The sequence below is a fragment of the Macrobrachium nipponense genome, chromosome 3 (assembly GCF_015104395.2).
Source record: "Macrobrachium nipponense isolate FS-2020 chromosome 3, ASM1510439v2, whole genome shotgun sequence".
Classification (NCBI taxonomy): domain Eukaryota; kingdom Metazoa; phylum Arthropoda; class Malacostraca; order Decapoda; family Palaemonidae; genus Macrobrachium; species Macrobrachium nipponense.
This window is the reverse complement of record NC_087202.1, coordinates 110,861,270-110,878,371: the sequence shown is the minus strand read 5'-3', so window position 1 is coordinate 110,878,371 and position 17,102 is coordinate 110,861,270. Positions and strand designations below refer to the sequence as shown.

General features: G+C 36.2%; 2 protein-coding genes across 3 annotated transcripts in view; one reads left to right on the top strand and one right to left on the bottom strand.

Moving 5' to 3' along the window:
* Positions 1 to 17,102, bottom strand: part of LOC135221957 (sodium-dependent noradrenaline transporter-like) — a 399,359-nt gene that overhangs the window by 201,317 nt on the left and 180,940 nt on the right. The gene's annotated exons all lie outside the window — the stretch shown is intronic.
* The window catches only part of LOC135221958 (uncharacterized), a 208,473-nt gene that overhangs the window by 131,483 nt on the left and 59,888 nt on the right, over positions 1 to 17,102 (top strand). The window contains exon 4 of the mRNA XM_064260014.1: positions 12,342 to 12,437. Within this exon, the coding sequence (XP_064116084.1) occupies positions 12,342 to 12,437 (96 nt within the window). The remainder of the gene's footprint in view (positions 1 to 12,341; positions 12,438 to 17,102) is intronic.

Genomic DNA, 17,102 nt, shown 5'->3' with positions numbered 1-17,102 from the left:
TGATTAAATAACGTAAAAATCAGAGAAAAGTTACCTCCGCCAACAAGGCTTAAAGAAATCTGTCTTTACCGGCGTTTGCGTGCACTAACACGAAGTATCTAAAAGATTTTATTTTTTATTTTATATCCTTTCATTAGTTAGGTAGCCTTTACTAACTCAGATGAGCAGTGTTATAGGTACAAATGCATTATTTCCATGACATATATGGACAATTCATTTGATTACTGTTTTGGGGGACCAGTCATTGTTTGGAGGGGTGTAATGGAGGGGGCATTGTGTTATGGCAAGCATAAAAAATTCAGTCGACAGACTGCATTTCACGATCCGAACTGTTAGGTCAAGGGAAACCATTTGGCACATAGCCAGGTTACTGAACTTATTATATGGAAGAGCGGGATTAACAACATGTTATAATGCAGCAAAGGTGTGCCGTGAATACTAAGCAATAAATACGAGAAAAAGTATTTAGATTATTGAGGCTCTGCAAGTCAAAAAGATATTGACGGTTTCGGACAAACCTCACACAGAACTAGTACACTACTTCAGAACAAGTGTATCGACGGCCAATTTGTTGGTAGCTATACTTCACACTTGGCCAGGCTTGTCATATTCCTGTGCTTAACGAAATAATTATGCGTCTACGACCACAGGGAGACATGCAGGTAGGCACTGACTCAGAATTTCAAACGAGAAATTACTCCACGATTCTTTTGCGCTGCTGAGTGATGTTATCGGAATCTGAATCACGAGTGAAGCACAAACTAATCAGCTTTTTGAGTGACACTCTCGCAATAGTTCATTGGACTCTTTATATCTTTTCTTTCGTTAACTCAAAGAAATGAATTTGTTTTAAAATGAGGAATGATTTTACGAAATGGCGAGATGTTTCCCAGTCTGAAGCAAAATAAAAAAAGGAATTCAGACATAAATACTTGCTTGTCTATCTTAACGGTACTAGTTTTACCCCATGCCCACATATTGGTACATAATCTTGGGTCATTATAGCAATTTTTACAGAAATGAAAAGATTGTTTTTTCATAAGACGTTAAGTAATTAATATGAAAAAAAGAGCATTCTGTCACTGACTATGAAAATTAAATGGCTTCGCCTAAAACGTTTATACCTACTGGAATCCGCAGTTAAGATTAATTCGTTAGTATTAATCCCCGAGGAAGTTGTAAAATTTAAATTCAATTACAAAGTCAAGAAAACAACGATCTTTGACCTAAGCGAACACTTGCGGTAAAATAACCTCATGTGTGTGATGATTTATCAAGTGTGATATATAATTTGATAAAGTTATTTTAGGGCAAAATCTGGCTGGAGATCATATTAAATGAGACGAAGTAATTATTTTACAAAATGCAAATACTCCAAAATCAGACTGATATTTGGTCACGTTCAATATTTCTGCATACTAGTCAACAGAAATTCCCTTGTAAAAGCAAATATTCCTTCTCTGTTATCTATATGTATCTGCATAAATATTGGCATTAATGCCACATGTGTCTGTATCTCTTATAATACTGTTAGTGGAATGATGTCCTATGTCCCAGTCAGCAAATCCCCTGCTTTCACTTTAGACGACAATGCGGAATGATTTTCTCGTACCTCAAGAAAAGTAATTATAATTTAAACCAGTTCTTGTTTGATTTTATGTACACATTAATTATAAAATTATTTTTGGTGCCCATGATTCCTCCTTATGATTTCTTGTTTCTGCTTTCTCCTTTTGGCTGTTTATTTCTCTCCTATGCCTTCTATTCCACTTCCATTCTCATCGCGACAGTTTTTTTTTCTCTCTCTCTTCTTATATTGCATATCCTGTTTTTGTTTGTAGATACAGTTTTCTTGTCTGCCATGAAATTTACCTTCGTCATCACTAAAGAAGCTGTTTAGAACCATGAAAGAATATAACAAAGTTAGTTCCGAATCCTGCGAACCTTCACACTGATACGAAACGGAAAATATATGTATATATTATATATACACACACACACACATATATAAGATGAGATCTCATCCCCCAAAGTTATCAATAAGAAGAGGATCCTTGGGGAGCGTCTTTGCAGAATAAACGACTCAGGGCATTGCCACGTCAGCGGCGACTATCAAGGCACATATATTATCCTTTATATTTACGGAGGGAAATGTCCTCCAAGTGAATAGAGCAATTGCCTTCGGGGGTGAGGACCGCCCACATTTATTTTCCAAGAACGCTGACTATTTGTCCATGGACGTCATATACTTCACCTCATGGGACCTTTGGGATACATAATATTTGTCTTAGAGGAAATTACCGAATGGTTGCCAGAGAGAGAGAGAGAGAGAGAGAGAGAGAGAGAGAGAGAACAATCCTTACATTTTGTTCCCCTCAGCTTTATGGTACGTACTAAACTGTTCATTTCATACAGACATCCACAAAAAAGCCCAGTAAATATCAGCTTATAAACTGTATTTTGTGTTTATGGAATCTCTTGAATAGTGGTTACATCCAAGCTACTTGGTCAGAAAAGAATTCGCTGATGAACCCTAAACTTTCGGAGTCCGGATACGAGTTACCGTTCCAAAATTCACTTTCAAATGGAACATTAACGAATTCTTCCTTCTTTTAGGTATCTTAGACCAACATTTTGTTTTTATCATTCAAACAAACATTTTCATATGAATGAAAGCGTGATTTATACAGCAATTATTCCTATAGAAACTGACAAAAAAATAACAACTATAGAAATCCGAGCCATCACACAAAGTAAGGGCTTATTGGCCAGAATCACTAATTTTTTAGTGTTATTTAAAGGTGAGAAAATCTCCTGTCTTGCTACAAGGCGGTGATTCCACACACCCTTGACTGTTATTCGGAAGATAAATATTCACCATACAAAGAAAAAAATAAGTTGGTGTGTGACACCTATAAGGAACCTGTAAGAAAATATAGTTCTCCATGCTCAAGATATTATTATTATTATTTTTTGGACTATCACAGTCCTCCAATTCGACTGGGTGGTATTTATAGTGTGGGGTTCCGGGTTGCATCCTGCCTCCTTAGGAGTCCATCACTTTTCTTACTATGTGCGCTGTTTCTAGAATCAGACTCTTCTGCACGAGTCCTGGAGCTACTTCAACAGCTAGTTCTTCTAGATTCCTTTTCAGGGATCTTGGGATCGTGCCTAGTGTTCCTATGATTATGGGTACAATTCCCACTGGCATATCCCATATCTTTCTTATTTCAATTTTCAGGTCTTGATACTTATCAATTTTTTTCTTCTCTTTCTCTTCAACTCTGGTGTCCCATGGTATTGCGACATCAATGAGTGATGCTTTCTTCTTGATTTTGTCAATCGACATCACGTCTGGTCTATTGGCACGTAACACCCTATTTGTTCTGATACCATAGTTCCAGAGGATCTTTGCCTGATTATTTTCTATCACTCCCTCAGGTTGGTGCTCGTACCACTTATTACTGCAAGGTAGCTGACGTTTCTTGCACAGGCTCCGGTGGAGGGCTTTTGCCGCTGAATCATGCCTCTTTTTGTACTGGTTCTGTGCAAGTGCCGGACATTTGCTTGCTATGTGGTTTATGGTTTCACTTTTCGTATTGCACTTCCTACATATGGGAGAGATGCTATTTCCATCTATCGTTCTTTGAACATATCTGATTGTTATTATTATTATTATTATTTTTTTTTTTTTTTTTTTTTTTTTTTTTGCTCTATCACAGTCCTCCAATTCGACTGGGTGGTATTTATAGTGTGGGGTTCCGGGTTGCATCCTGCCTCCTTAGGAGTCCATCACTTTTCTTACTATGTGTGCCGTTTCTAGGATCACACTCTTCTGCATGAGTCCTGGAGCTACTTCAGCCTCTAGTTTTTGTAGATTCCTTTTCAGGGATCTTGGGATCGTGCCTAGTGCTCCTATGATTATGGGTACGATTTCCACTGGCATATCCCATATCCTTCTTATTTCTATTTTCAGATCTTGATACTTATCCATTTTTTCCCTCTCTTTCTCTTCAACTCTGGTGTCCCATGGTATTGCGACATCAATGAGTGATACTTTCTTCTTGACTTTGTCAATCAACGTCACGTCTGGTCTGTTTGCACGTATCACCCTATCCGTTCTGATACATAGTCCCCAGAGGATCTTTGCCTGATCGTTTCTATCACTCCTTCAGGTTGGTGCTCGTACCACTTATTACTGCAAGGTAGCTGATGTTTCTTGCACAGGCTCCAGTGGAGTGCTTTTGCCACTGAATCATGCCTCTTTTTGTACTGGTTCTGTGCAAGTGCCGGGCATTCACTTGCTATGTGGTTTATGGTTTCATTTTTCGTATTGCACTTCCTACATATGGGAGAGATGTTATTTCCGTCTATCGTACTTTGAACATATCTGGTTCTTAGGGCCTGATCTTGTGCCGCTGTTATCATTCCTTCAGTTTCCTTCTTTAGCTCTCCCCTCTGTAGCCATTGCCAATTGTCATCGCTGGCTAGTTCTTTAGTCTGTCTCATGTATTGTCCGTGCATTGGTTTGTTGTGCCAGTCCTCTGTTCTTTCTGTCTTTCTCCTGTCTCTGTATATTTCTGGGTCTTCGTCTACTTTTATTAGTCCTTCTTCCCATGCACTCTTTAGCCACTCGTCTTCACTGGTTTTCAGATATTGCCCCAGTGCTCTGTTTTCGATGTTGACGCAGTCCTCTATACTTAGTAGTCCTCTCCCTCCTTCCTTTCGTGTTATGTATAGTCTGTCCGTATTTGCTCTTGGGTGTAGTGCTTTGTGTATTGTCATTTGTTTCCTGGTTTTTCTGATCTATGCTGCGGAGTTCTGCCTTCGTCCATTCCACTATTCCTGCGCTGTATCTGATTACAGGCACTGCCCATGTGTTTATGGCTTTTATCATATTTCCGGCGTTGAGTTTTGACTTGAGTATCGCCTTGAGTCTCTGCATATATTCTTTCCTGATCGTGTCCTTCATCTCTTGGTGTTTTATATCTCCTCCTTCCATTATTCCCAGGTATTTGTATCCTGTCTCATCTATGTGTTTGATGTTGCTCCATCTGGTAGCTTTATCCCTTCAGTTCTCGTTACTTTGCCTTTTTGTATGTTGACTAAGGCGCATTTTTCTATTCCAAACTCCATCCTGATGTCCCCAGATACAATCCTTACAGTCTTGGATTATTATTATTATTATTATTATTATTATTATTATTATTATTATTATTATTATTATTAGCCCAAAGTTCGTTTATATATGTTATAAGAACGAGTAGGATTAGCTTTTCATCGGATTACCATAATTTAAAAAGGGTTTTTTGGTTGAATGAAAACAAGCTGGCTTTATGCCGGCACAAACTTTTTGCCTACGGAGCGGCCCGGGTCCCTTTAATGATAGGAAAGTGATAAAGGTGGTTATGATTAAGAGTTATGTTGGTGATGTGAAAGTGATAATGGTGATCTTGTTATTAAGAGAGAGAGAAACACTGCAAGGAGTAATGGCGAGCCAAAGATAGCCAATAAGGAAAATGGGAAAAAAATTTTATCGTACGCGAAGACGGCAAATAAATAACCCTACGTGGTTACCATACCATATTTCATTTACTCGAGCCCATCTGTCTTTCAGTAGCAGAGGATCAATAGAGGAATGGGAAGGAGTTTCAGTAGGAGAAAATAGCTATTTTTTTCTCCTTGGCTGAAGGGAAGATATGTTGTTGCGTATGTTCCTCGAGGAGGACTGTATGTTGTGCATATTTTGGATGGCTGTTGGAAGGTGTTCAACCCTTTAAGGTCGACTCGAATGTGAGTGCAAAATTGCATTTTGTTGTTTATCCTCCCCTTACCAAGACTATTAAAGTGATGCGTTAGGTAGATGAAGAGGGAGAGAAAAAACTTCAGAAAGAGAAAAAGAGCAATTGTTATTCGTAATGAATATCAATTCCTGCAGCGCAGTTCACAGAGAGTTGGAAAGAAAATTATGGTTGCTCATGTTTACCCCTTGGAAAGGTATTTTCGTTTCTTGCCTGACTCGATCTACAAATTACCGCAGGAATAGTTTCATGAGATCCCGGGGAACGACAAAGTCGTCGTTTTAGGAGATAGCAGGTTTTGAAGTTTCTTGAGGTCTAGTTAGGAGGCTAGTACCGTTAGTGCACCTTATGCTGTGCACAGAAGGCATTACTTAAGGATCTTTGCAGAGTCCCTTCGGCCCCTGGCTGCAACCTCTTTCATTCCTTTAATCGTACCTGCGTTCATAGTTTCTTTCTTCTACCTTACTTTCACCCTCCTCTAACGGTTGATTCATGGTGCAGCTGGGAGGATTTCCTCCTGTTACACCTTTCAGACTATTTTACTGCCAACTTCCATTTCACCGCTAAGTGACCTCATAGGTCACAGGGCTTGGCCATTGGCCTAAATTTTATACTATATCTCAAGATCCAGTGGTGGAATTTTTCACAGGGATAAAATTAACCATTCGTCTGTTACAAAAGCAAAGGGTCCCAAATGTATCCTGGCATAGTTCAATATATCCGCATGCAAATTATTGGCAAGTGTAATTAATATATATATATATATATATATATATATATATATATATATATATATATATATATATATATATGGTACATACATATCATACTAAAATGGGCGTTATGTCCCTCTGTCGGTCTGTTATCAAATCACGGCTAAACGGCTTATACCAAGCAAAAACTATTGGATAGGGCTTTGATCGATGATGGTTTATAGCCTTATATACTATAATAGCTGACCTACCCGGCACTGTCCGGGAAAACTGTGAATGATAGGCTACAGGTAGGGCGAGTTAGCAGTACATTCATGTATACTGAATCCACTACCAATTCGTGCAGTTTGCTGAAGACAGATCCTTGCACGATTCCCCTCCGCTTTGCTGTGCAGTTTATTTCACACAATGATAAAAGGCCTGACTATTGTTAAAAAGGAGACAGGATTATGCTCAACAGAGATGATTTTTCTCTTCTAATAGGAAAAGTAGTTTAATTTCCCCTTCTCTCCCCTTCTATCTTCCCCTCACCCTCCCATCCCTTTCCCCCTCCCAATTCCACCACTCCATCCTTCTTCCCTTCTTCTTCCACATCTGCCTCCTTCTTCTATGCCACTACCCTAGCCTGTTATTCAGTTTTTCTGGTCAGCGGTAGGTCAGCTAGTATACATAAATTGGAATATCCACATTTCTCGACTGATTTTGGTGATTTTTAAATATAAGTCAATGTTAAATTTGGGAAGGTTATGGTGAATACAGAATTAAAAACGGACCATTCTTTGGTAAAGTGTGGTGTGGGAAGGGGGAGAAATGTAAAAATACAGAAAACAACGAATATTAAGTGTCTAATCTATAGTTTTTGAGGCCACTGAAAAAAATAGTGACACTCCTGAAGCCATTCAAGTCCAAGTTCAGTCCTAGTGGAGCGGGGGTGAAAAGGGGTGGGATGGGAGTGACAAGTAAAAATAACCAAAAACAACAGATAATAGTGACTAATCCATAGTTTTGGAGAACGCTGAGATGAATAGTAACACTCCTGATGCCCTTCAAGTCCAAGTTCAGCCCAATAGGGAGGAGAGTGAGACGGAGGTGACATGCAAAAATAACCAAAAACTACGGATAATGGTGATTAATCTATAGTTTTTGAAGTAGCTGAGATAAATAGTGACACTCCCAATTCCGTTTAAGTCTAAGTTCATCCCCGATAGGAAGGTGGGAAGGGAGTGACAAGTAAAAATAACTAAAAACAACAGATATTAGTGTCTAATTTATAGTTTTCAAAGTCGCTGAAAGGAACAGTGACACTACCGTTGTCCTTTTATTCTAACTTCAGCCCAAATAGGAAGGGGGCGTGGGTGGGTGAGAAGGGAGTGACATGTAAAAAAAATAACCAAAAACTACTGATATTAGTGTCTAATCCATAGTTTTTGAGGTCGCTGAGATGAAAGTGACATTCCTGTTGCCCTTTCAGTCCAGCCCTGATAGGAAGGGGAGTGAAAAGGGGTAACAAATAAAATGTCAAAAATGATGGAAAATAGTTTGTTTGTTTGTTTGTATGGTGTTTTTACATTGCATGGAACCAGTGGTTATTCAGCAACGGGACCAACAGCTTTACATGACTTCCGAACCACGTCGAGAATGAACTTCTATCACCAGAAATACACATCGCTCACTCCTCAATGGAATGGCCGAGAATCGAACCCGCGACCACCGAGGTGGGACACAAACACCATACCAACCACACCACCGAGGCGCACCTAATCCATAGATTTTGAGGTTACTAGGATTAACACAGACACTCCCGATGCCCATCAAGTACAAGCTCAGCCCCAATAGAAATGGAGGTGAGAAGTGGTGAAATGTAAAATGTCAAAAATGCTGGACTATGTAACTGAAGCAACTATCTTATATATATATATATATATATATATATATATATATGTATGTATGTATGTATGTATAATGTGTGTGTATACATATACAAATATATGCATGTAAATAGTATGTGGAAATTAATAAGCATGACATAAATTCAAAATAGCAATAATTAGAAAGGAACATAAAGAATGAATGGGCAACTAATAATGATCGCTTGTGTAGCATCCCTCCATACTGGATATGACTTTTGTTTACTCTGGGTAATGACGTCATCAATTATAATCTTCACTGAGGGGTAACTCTTCCACTCGCTGGTCACGTACTGACATAGTTGCCAGAAGTTACATAAGTAATGACAAATTTATAATTTCGATTAATATCGCTGTAGGAGTTATTGCACAGAAAACTGTGATAGCTACTGAGTCTGTAGAATCAGGAATGGTAATGAAATATGAACGAAGCCTTCATACGCGGTATCATCTGTTTTTCTCGACCATGTAGGTAACCAGTTCGTGTTTTAGGCATTTGTTCAAACGCTACCTTCTTCCATTGTAGCCAACTGAGTCAAGGCGAGTTCTTACAACAAGAAAAAAAAAAAACATGGTTTAGTACAGATAACTTGTCAATTTCTCACTATAGTAATTTCAAAATAAATCTGTTCTGATATACAGGCATTAAAACATGAAATTTCAGTTTATAACTCAAGACTACTTGGAGATTTTTGCCCATTCCACAACTGAAAAAAAAGGCAACTTCGATAAAGGAAAAGGACGAGTATCTAGCACTTAAAGGCGTTTTGTAAATCTTTAGAATATATATTAAGATTTTATGATAATATGTTTATAGAAAAATAATGGGTATATATACATAAGTCACTGCTAAATGGTGTATGTCTAATGACATTTAGAATATAAATGGCGTCATCGACAAAAAGAATGATTAGACTGCCATGAACTGCCATGGGTTCATCTGTGTTTATTGGTTGCTGTTTCAGTTTAATAGTAAGTCTCAATGACTCTTGTAAATTAATGAATGCAACAACAATTATTTAAAAATCGAAAAAAAAATAGTTAGTACGTGATATACACAAGCACATATATTATCCGCACACACATTCTATATATATATATATATATATATATATATACCATATATATATATATATATATATATATATATAGAGAGAGAGAGACAGAGAGAGAGAGAGAGAGAGAGAGAGAGAGAGACGAGAGAGAGAGGAGAGAGAGAGAGAGAGAGAGAGAGAGAGAGAGAGAGAGATCCATCATGTTAAAAGAGGTGAAAGCATAAGGATGCTTTATATTATTGATTTTATTATCTAAGAGAACGGATCTTTATTCCAATATAGCCCGATCGTATTTTGTACCCGACTCTTGAAAGAGATCGTGGAGCTGATCTTTTCCCTTTCCCCACCTCCCACTTTCGTCCTCCTCAAATTTCCATTATTAAAACGCTAATGATTTCATCCTCAAAGGGAGAGCATTACTGCAATTCACGAAAAATAGAGGAAGGGAATGCTTTGCAAAAATGGGTTTCCACTGAACCTTGAGCGAATCACGAGCGGTAGTGGAGGTGGATAATAGCGTGGGTGGAGTTCCTGACTCTTCATATTGTTACTGTTATTATTATTATTATTATTATTATTATTATTATTATTATTATTATTATTAATTATTATTATACTTCCACTTAACAGTATAACAAGCACTGACAAGGGAAATGTATATATATGTATATATATATATATATATATATATATATATATATATATATATATACGCACATACATACGTACATTACATACATATATATATATATATATATATAATATATATATATAATATAGATATATATATATATAGATAATATATATATTACAATTACATATATACATCCTCTGTCATTGCTTGCTATTCTGTTTAGTGAAAGCATACCTTACAAAAACAAGACGTTTAGGATAATAATAATAATAATAATAATAATAATAATAATAATAATAATAATAATAATAATAATAATAACAACACTCTCTAAAGCTGAATCCACCCGCGTCCATAACTGCTAGTGATTTGCTCAGTGACACGCGCCACACCTGCTATCCTTCCTTCCCAAAAGAAGAAGCAGGCCGTGCTGCCTGACGAACTACAAAGAGTTGCCGCATCATAAAGAATATTTTCTTGCTTATTTTATGAAACCACTCAATGTTTTTTTTATATAGCATATGATGTTATTAAGAGTTTGATATTGAAGCAGTAATGTAAATAAATGTCACAAAAACTCAATGTTCAAAGTTCTCGGTTCTTCAGCTGTTCAGAAAAAACTGTTGAAAACTACAATTTGGCAGCTTACATGGGCATAATATCTGTCAAGTGTCGCTAACGCTGGTTATAAAATATCTAATTGCACATAGAACTGTTAAGTTATTCTCATGTATAGGTTTGGACCTCAAAATTTATTGAGGTAATATCGTTAAAATATTTACCTCATAAGAAATTCTCCCCAATGAATAAAGCGAACTAAAATGCACAGAAAACCTCTATTCGATTATGTTTCTTTTGATTACTGCCTATTCAACAACTGAATAGCGTTAAGGGACATCTCTAAAGACCTTTTGTTCTTGACATGAGGAACAAAATGCCCGTCGTGTCGCTGAAGAAGACATAGGACCGAAGGAGCGGAGGTAAAAGATGCCCCTTAGCTATTCTGAAAATTGATAGCCCAGAAGAATTTATGACCTTAGATAAGGCACAATGGCCTCTCAGAGCAGAGGATGGTCATAGCACTCCAGGGGAGCCGAGAGAGTGAAGAATTAAATTGATGCGTGAAACTCCAAATTTGCTTTAAGTACAGAGCCCGTTGGGATGGGCAGTCACATTCCCTTTTCCAGGTTAGGAATGAAGACAACAAGGAAAAGGGAAGGGAAGAATTTGCGGATTAGTTTTAAGAAATATATGGAATGAATCAGTCTGTGATGAAGTCATTCAGTATAACATTTCATTTTGGAATAAATATGACGAAATAAACCAAAAATTGGAGAACAAATTTATTTTTAAAAAATCCACATGCAGTTTTGGAGCGTCATGAGAGAGCATGACCACTCATAAATTGTATATTTGTTCTTCAATTTATGGTTTGTTTCAAGTTTCAAAGTTCTATACTGATCTGCTATCATCCCTTTTCCTCAAATGGATTCAGTTTTCATTTTGGCTCGTTGACTAACGCTTTGACCAGCCTGCTGGCTTGGAAGAAGATAAAAATCTGTTTGGTTAATTTCATTGGTTGAGATACAGAGCAAATCTTGAGAAATTCAAATAAACTGAAAGTAATTAATTTCATCCTACAAATCCTCATGAACATAAATAAGAGCATTGCGACTGTCTTATAGGAGCCACAAAATTCTCAGCCATGAACAGTAGTGATAATAAGAAATTCTAAAATAAGCACCAGTGTTAAAGATGTTCGAATTTCAGTGCTGGTCAATAAAAAGAGGACAGTGATCACTATTATCACAAATAGCGTCATGTTTATGCCTTGTATGACTATTATAAAGAGTATAGCCATGAACGATAGTCATGATATTAATTGATGCTGCAACATTGCAGAAACACCTGTCCCCTATTCCGGTTCTGAATTATACTTTCTAATAACAAATTATGATAACTATTTCTTAATATGCACATAACTCTATATATATATATACATATATATATATATATATATATATATATATATACATATATATAAATATATTCGTGATCAATACATAATATGTATATATGCATATATGCGTATATAGTATATACATATATATACATATATGTGCATGTATATATTTGTGTGTGTGTATTATATATATATATATATATATATATATATATATATATATATATATATATACTCATATATGCAGTATTTTCTGTTTTCTTTTCAGGACATCAGATTCATGCTCCTTCCATGGCTGGTGGACGCTGTGTTGGTCATCGCTTTCGATTTGATATTCGTAGCTTACGTCATTTATCAGGAACATGTAAGTAATCCCCTTTGAAAATATTAGCTGATTTTTCCGTATTTCAGGCCGACAGAATTTTAGCGACTCCCTGCATGCAAAAAATAAAAAAATAAAATAAAAAAACTCAGTGAAACGGATGCAAATTTGTTTTCAGACAGTCGTAGCGAAGCGACCTACTTTCATTTATAACACACCATTGGAATAACATTCAATTTGGCATCGGCTGTTGTTTATATACGTGACTTGATAACAAGTGGCACACTCCATCTATAACCTGAACATCCCCCCCCCTTTTTTTTTTTTTACTTTTTGCTACGAGACCAATTTTCATATGATGTATTCGCAGTTGGCTGTCACGCGCGCACCTACATACTGGCACGGATGTAGTATAAATATGCAGATGTGCTACCTCTGTTTTGTAAGGATTTTTGCACACTTGAGCTTAGAGAGAAATAAATAAATAAATAAATAAATAAACATATATATATATATATATATATATATATATATATATATATATATATATAAAACTCCTTCCATGTAGAAATGCTAACTATTGTAAACAAGTATTGTTACTCCTAAAATTTCTTTTATAGGGAATTGGCGTTTTCCTAGTCTCTCTCTCTCTCTCCCCATTTATGTATACAAATTCACACATACATACAATACATACATACAACATACATACATACATCCATACATATATATATATATATATATATATATATATATATATATATATATGTATGTATGCATATGTGAATATAGGCAGAATATTTGTTTAGGTTAGCTAGCAAGCCCAAAATGTAACTTCAAATTTCTCCAGACAAGTGACATTTCAGTCACTATCACAATTCAGGCTTTCGACAATGTTGCACGAGAGCATACCTGTAATCTGTACAATTTAAATTGCTCTCCCTCTATCTCAAATTGTTAGACAACAAAGACTCATCAACACCTGCAGTTGCGCCAGTTTTGTAGTCTGTCTGATATACTTCAATGCCAGACTTCTGCTATGGGCTCCAGCTTTCCTTGTCACCAATTTTTCGTGCTGCATGTCACCCAGTCTTACACTCCTCTTCATATCTTTGAACCGGTTGAAGATCATCAAAGCACAATGAGTGCTAAAGAGTTCGTTATCCTGTCCAGCTCTGAGAGGAAGACCTACCCAGCCATCCACTCAACATAGTCTATTTCCTTCCAGTTTTCATAGTAGAGAAAAGCTTCATGAACTCCTAGAATTAAGCGAAGAAGATTCGGTCTAACATTCCATCTTCGCCTGGGAGACTCGGTACACAATACTGTATACACTTGCCTTTCGTCCTCACAACCTTGACATCTACTTGATCATCTTTACTATCGTCATTACTGTCATCAACACTATATTCACTTTTATCACTGCTGGGGTTTTCAGTTATTTCATAAATCATTATATGATGTTCAATCTAATTCATCTGGTTATCTATAACTGACCATATTGATGCTTGGATGAACACTTCAAAATATATACGAGTTTGAGCAATTAAAAAATAGAAAATAATGAAAGATCGTCAAGCAAGGCAAGAGGACGGACGTTCCAAAATGCTATGCACTCTTTCGTTTCCCAGTGAAGAGTGATCTCGCTTTCTTGGCAGATAATGTAAAAGGAAGAAGGCGATTCCCAAGAGAGAGTTCTCTTAGGCATCTTGCAGCAATTCAGTAACCAATAAGCATATGAACAGAGTAACAAGCATATAGGTTTGAAAGAGACCTGTTTGTAAATACTAACTAAATACGAAAAATAAGACAACAGTGGATATATATATATATATATATATATATATATATATATATATATATATATATATATATATATATATATATATATATATATATATATATATATATATATATATATATATATATATATATATATATATATATATATAATACTGTATATATTTGTATCTATATATGTAGTACGTTCGTATATATATATACATACATATAATATATATAGGCATATGTATATACATACATGTTTTCTCATTTTCTACCTGGTTAATATTTACATTAGTATTCAGGAGAAAATACATTCAACAGCCACAACATATAGTAGGTGTTATCAGAATATCTGATAAAAAGACATATATGAATTGTTCAATTTGTAACCTGTTACACCCGTCCGGCTGGATATTCTTTTATATTTATTATGAGCACACGTAAACAATCGACTAAAAAAGATAGGTGAGATGACGTCTATAGAATTCAAAACAGAAAAAGCATAAATTTAAAACGTGGCTCTGGCAATGTTAGTTGGTTTCCCTTCATCTCCAGTTGTTATCTCCACAATTTAAATCAGCCTCCCTTATCTTCAATAGCAATCTCTATGATTCCCATTCCTCTCCCTTCATCTCCAATTGCTATCTCCAAAATGGAAATCAGTCTCCCTTATCTTCAATAGAAATCTCTATGATATCCATTCCTCTCCCTTCATCTCCAGTTGGTCTCCACAATTTAAATTGCTCTCCCTTTAACCCCAATTAAAGACTACATTTCCCATTACTCACCTTTCATCTGTAACTATAATTCCACATTTCAAAATACACTCCCTTCAACCCCTTACAGATTCCTATCACCATCATAAACTTCTACATTCCACGTGACACAGAGGGTTTCCGTGAAATTCTGACTCTCATAGTTCTTTTCCAAGTACGCCTGTACCTATAACTGTAACTATAAAATAAATTCTTAATATTCCGTAAATGTCCTCATCATAACATTTAAAAAGCACTTACTCTGAAAAGAGGAGTCGAGTGGTACTCGAGAGGTAGTTTTCTACTCTCAAATGAAAACGTTGGTGTTTTTCTGCTTAGTTAAATTGAATACAGAACTTAGGCCAAAAGCCAAAGGTTATTCAGCGCTGAAACGCATATCGACGCATAGGAGGAAAACCTATGAATCAATTGCTAGGAGAGGTTGGAAAGATGGAAGAAAGAAAATATTGAAGGAGGTACAGTAAAAAGAACGAAAAGGGTTGCCAGTCCGTGAACTGCACTGGCGGCGCTACTCCCCTACGGGGTTTTACTGCCTAGTTTACGAAATATTATAAATGTAGTTGTACACAGTGACATAATGTTTGCAAACTGCAATTTTCCCGAACTGTGACTTCGCGATCTCACGTCAACTTCGGCCTAGAGACAGAACCCTGGGAAGACCTTATATCATCAGGTGATCACAAACATACTCGTTGATAACGGAATACCACGTATGTTTAAAAAAAATTATGAGAAATGCGTAACTAATTCCAACGCGTATAGTGTGATCATAACTTGTTTATAATAGTATCACTTTTGGTCTTAAATACTTGGTAACCCTATCTTCATGGGTTCTATATAAGCGCGCCAGTTGTGTGTGTGTGTGTGTGTGTGTGAGAGAGAGAGAGAGAGAGAGAGAGAGAGAGAGAGAGAGAGAGACACTGCCCGATCAGATCCCCGTGTTGTTAGCATCTATTATCATCATAAAACCAAGAATATTACAAGCGTTCTCAAATCTCCACTAACCCCTTCCATCACTTCCTCATCAACCTTTCTCTGTATGGTTGCCTCTCCGTTACAGTATATTCACATTAAGGTTCTTCCACGTTACAGTATATTCACATTAAGGTTCTTCCACGTTACAGTATATTCACATTAAGGTTCTTCCACGTTACAGTATATTCACATTAAGGTTCTTCCACGTTACAGTATATTCATATAAGGTTTCTTTCCACCGTTAAGGTTACATTCCACATTAAGGTTCTTCCACGTTACAGTATATTCACATTAAGGTTCTTCCACGTTACAGTATATTCACATTAAGGTTCTTCCACGTTTCCCTTACAGTTACAGTATATACCAGTGTTTGTTTTTCTGCCATCTAATCGTTCATTATTAGTCTGAAGCGTAACTGCTATATAAGCCGAATACTATACAACTGCATTTCCTTCACTACCTAATATTTCATTGCCTGCAGTGGGCTGCTTTCATTCCTTCCTGCGAAGTACTGCAAATGCAAGCACTAAAGGGACCCCTTCGCTGAATTATTCATGATGCTCGTCAAACCTTTCCTCTTGGCGCCATTGACTCAAGTTCATTTTCATTAACCTCCTACCTTTAGGCGAGATTCGCTTTCTGCGTACCCACGTCTTGAGGCAGAAGTGAGCATTTCTGCTTCAATCGGGTATTGCTCATCTATACTTTCAGCAACGCCTCTTTCCACTTCTTATTATTATAGTGTTTTCTATACCATCGACTAAATACATAACACATGTCAAAAACTCTTTCCATCACCATTTTACCTTACCAAAGTATACATTGGTGCCTTTGCCTTTACAATGCATATTCTTCCCTCTGCCCTCTCGTTCACTTTCAGGATTTCAAACCATTCAACTGTGTGTGTACATATATATATATATATATATATATATATATATATATATATATATATATATATATATATGTGCGTGTGTGTGTGTATGTGTGTATGTATGTATGTATGTATGTATGAATGTATGGGCGTGTTTTTTAAGGCAAAAACTAATGGAACTGTGTGTATCTATATATATATATATATATATATATATATATATATATATATATATATATATATATATATATGTGTGTGTGTGTGTGTGTGTGTGTGTTTTTTAAGGCAAAAATCTAA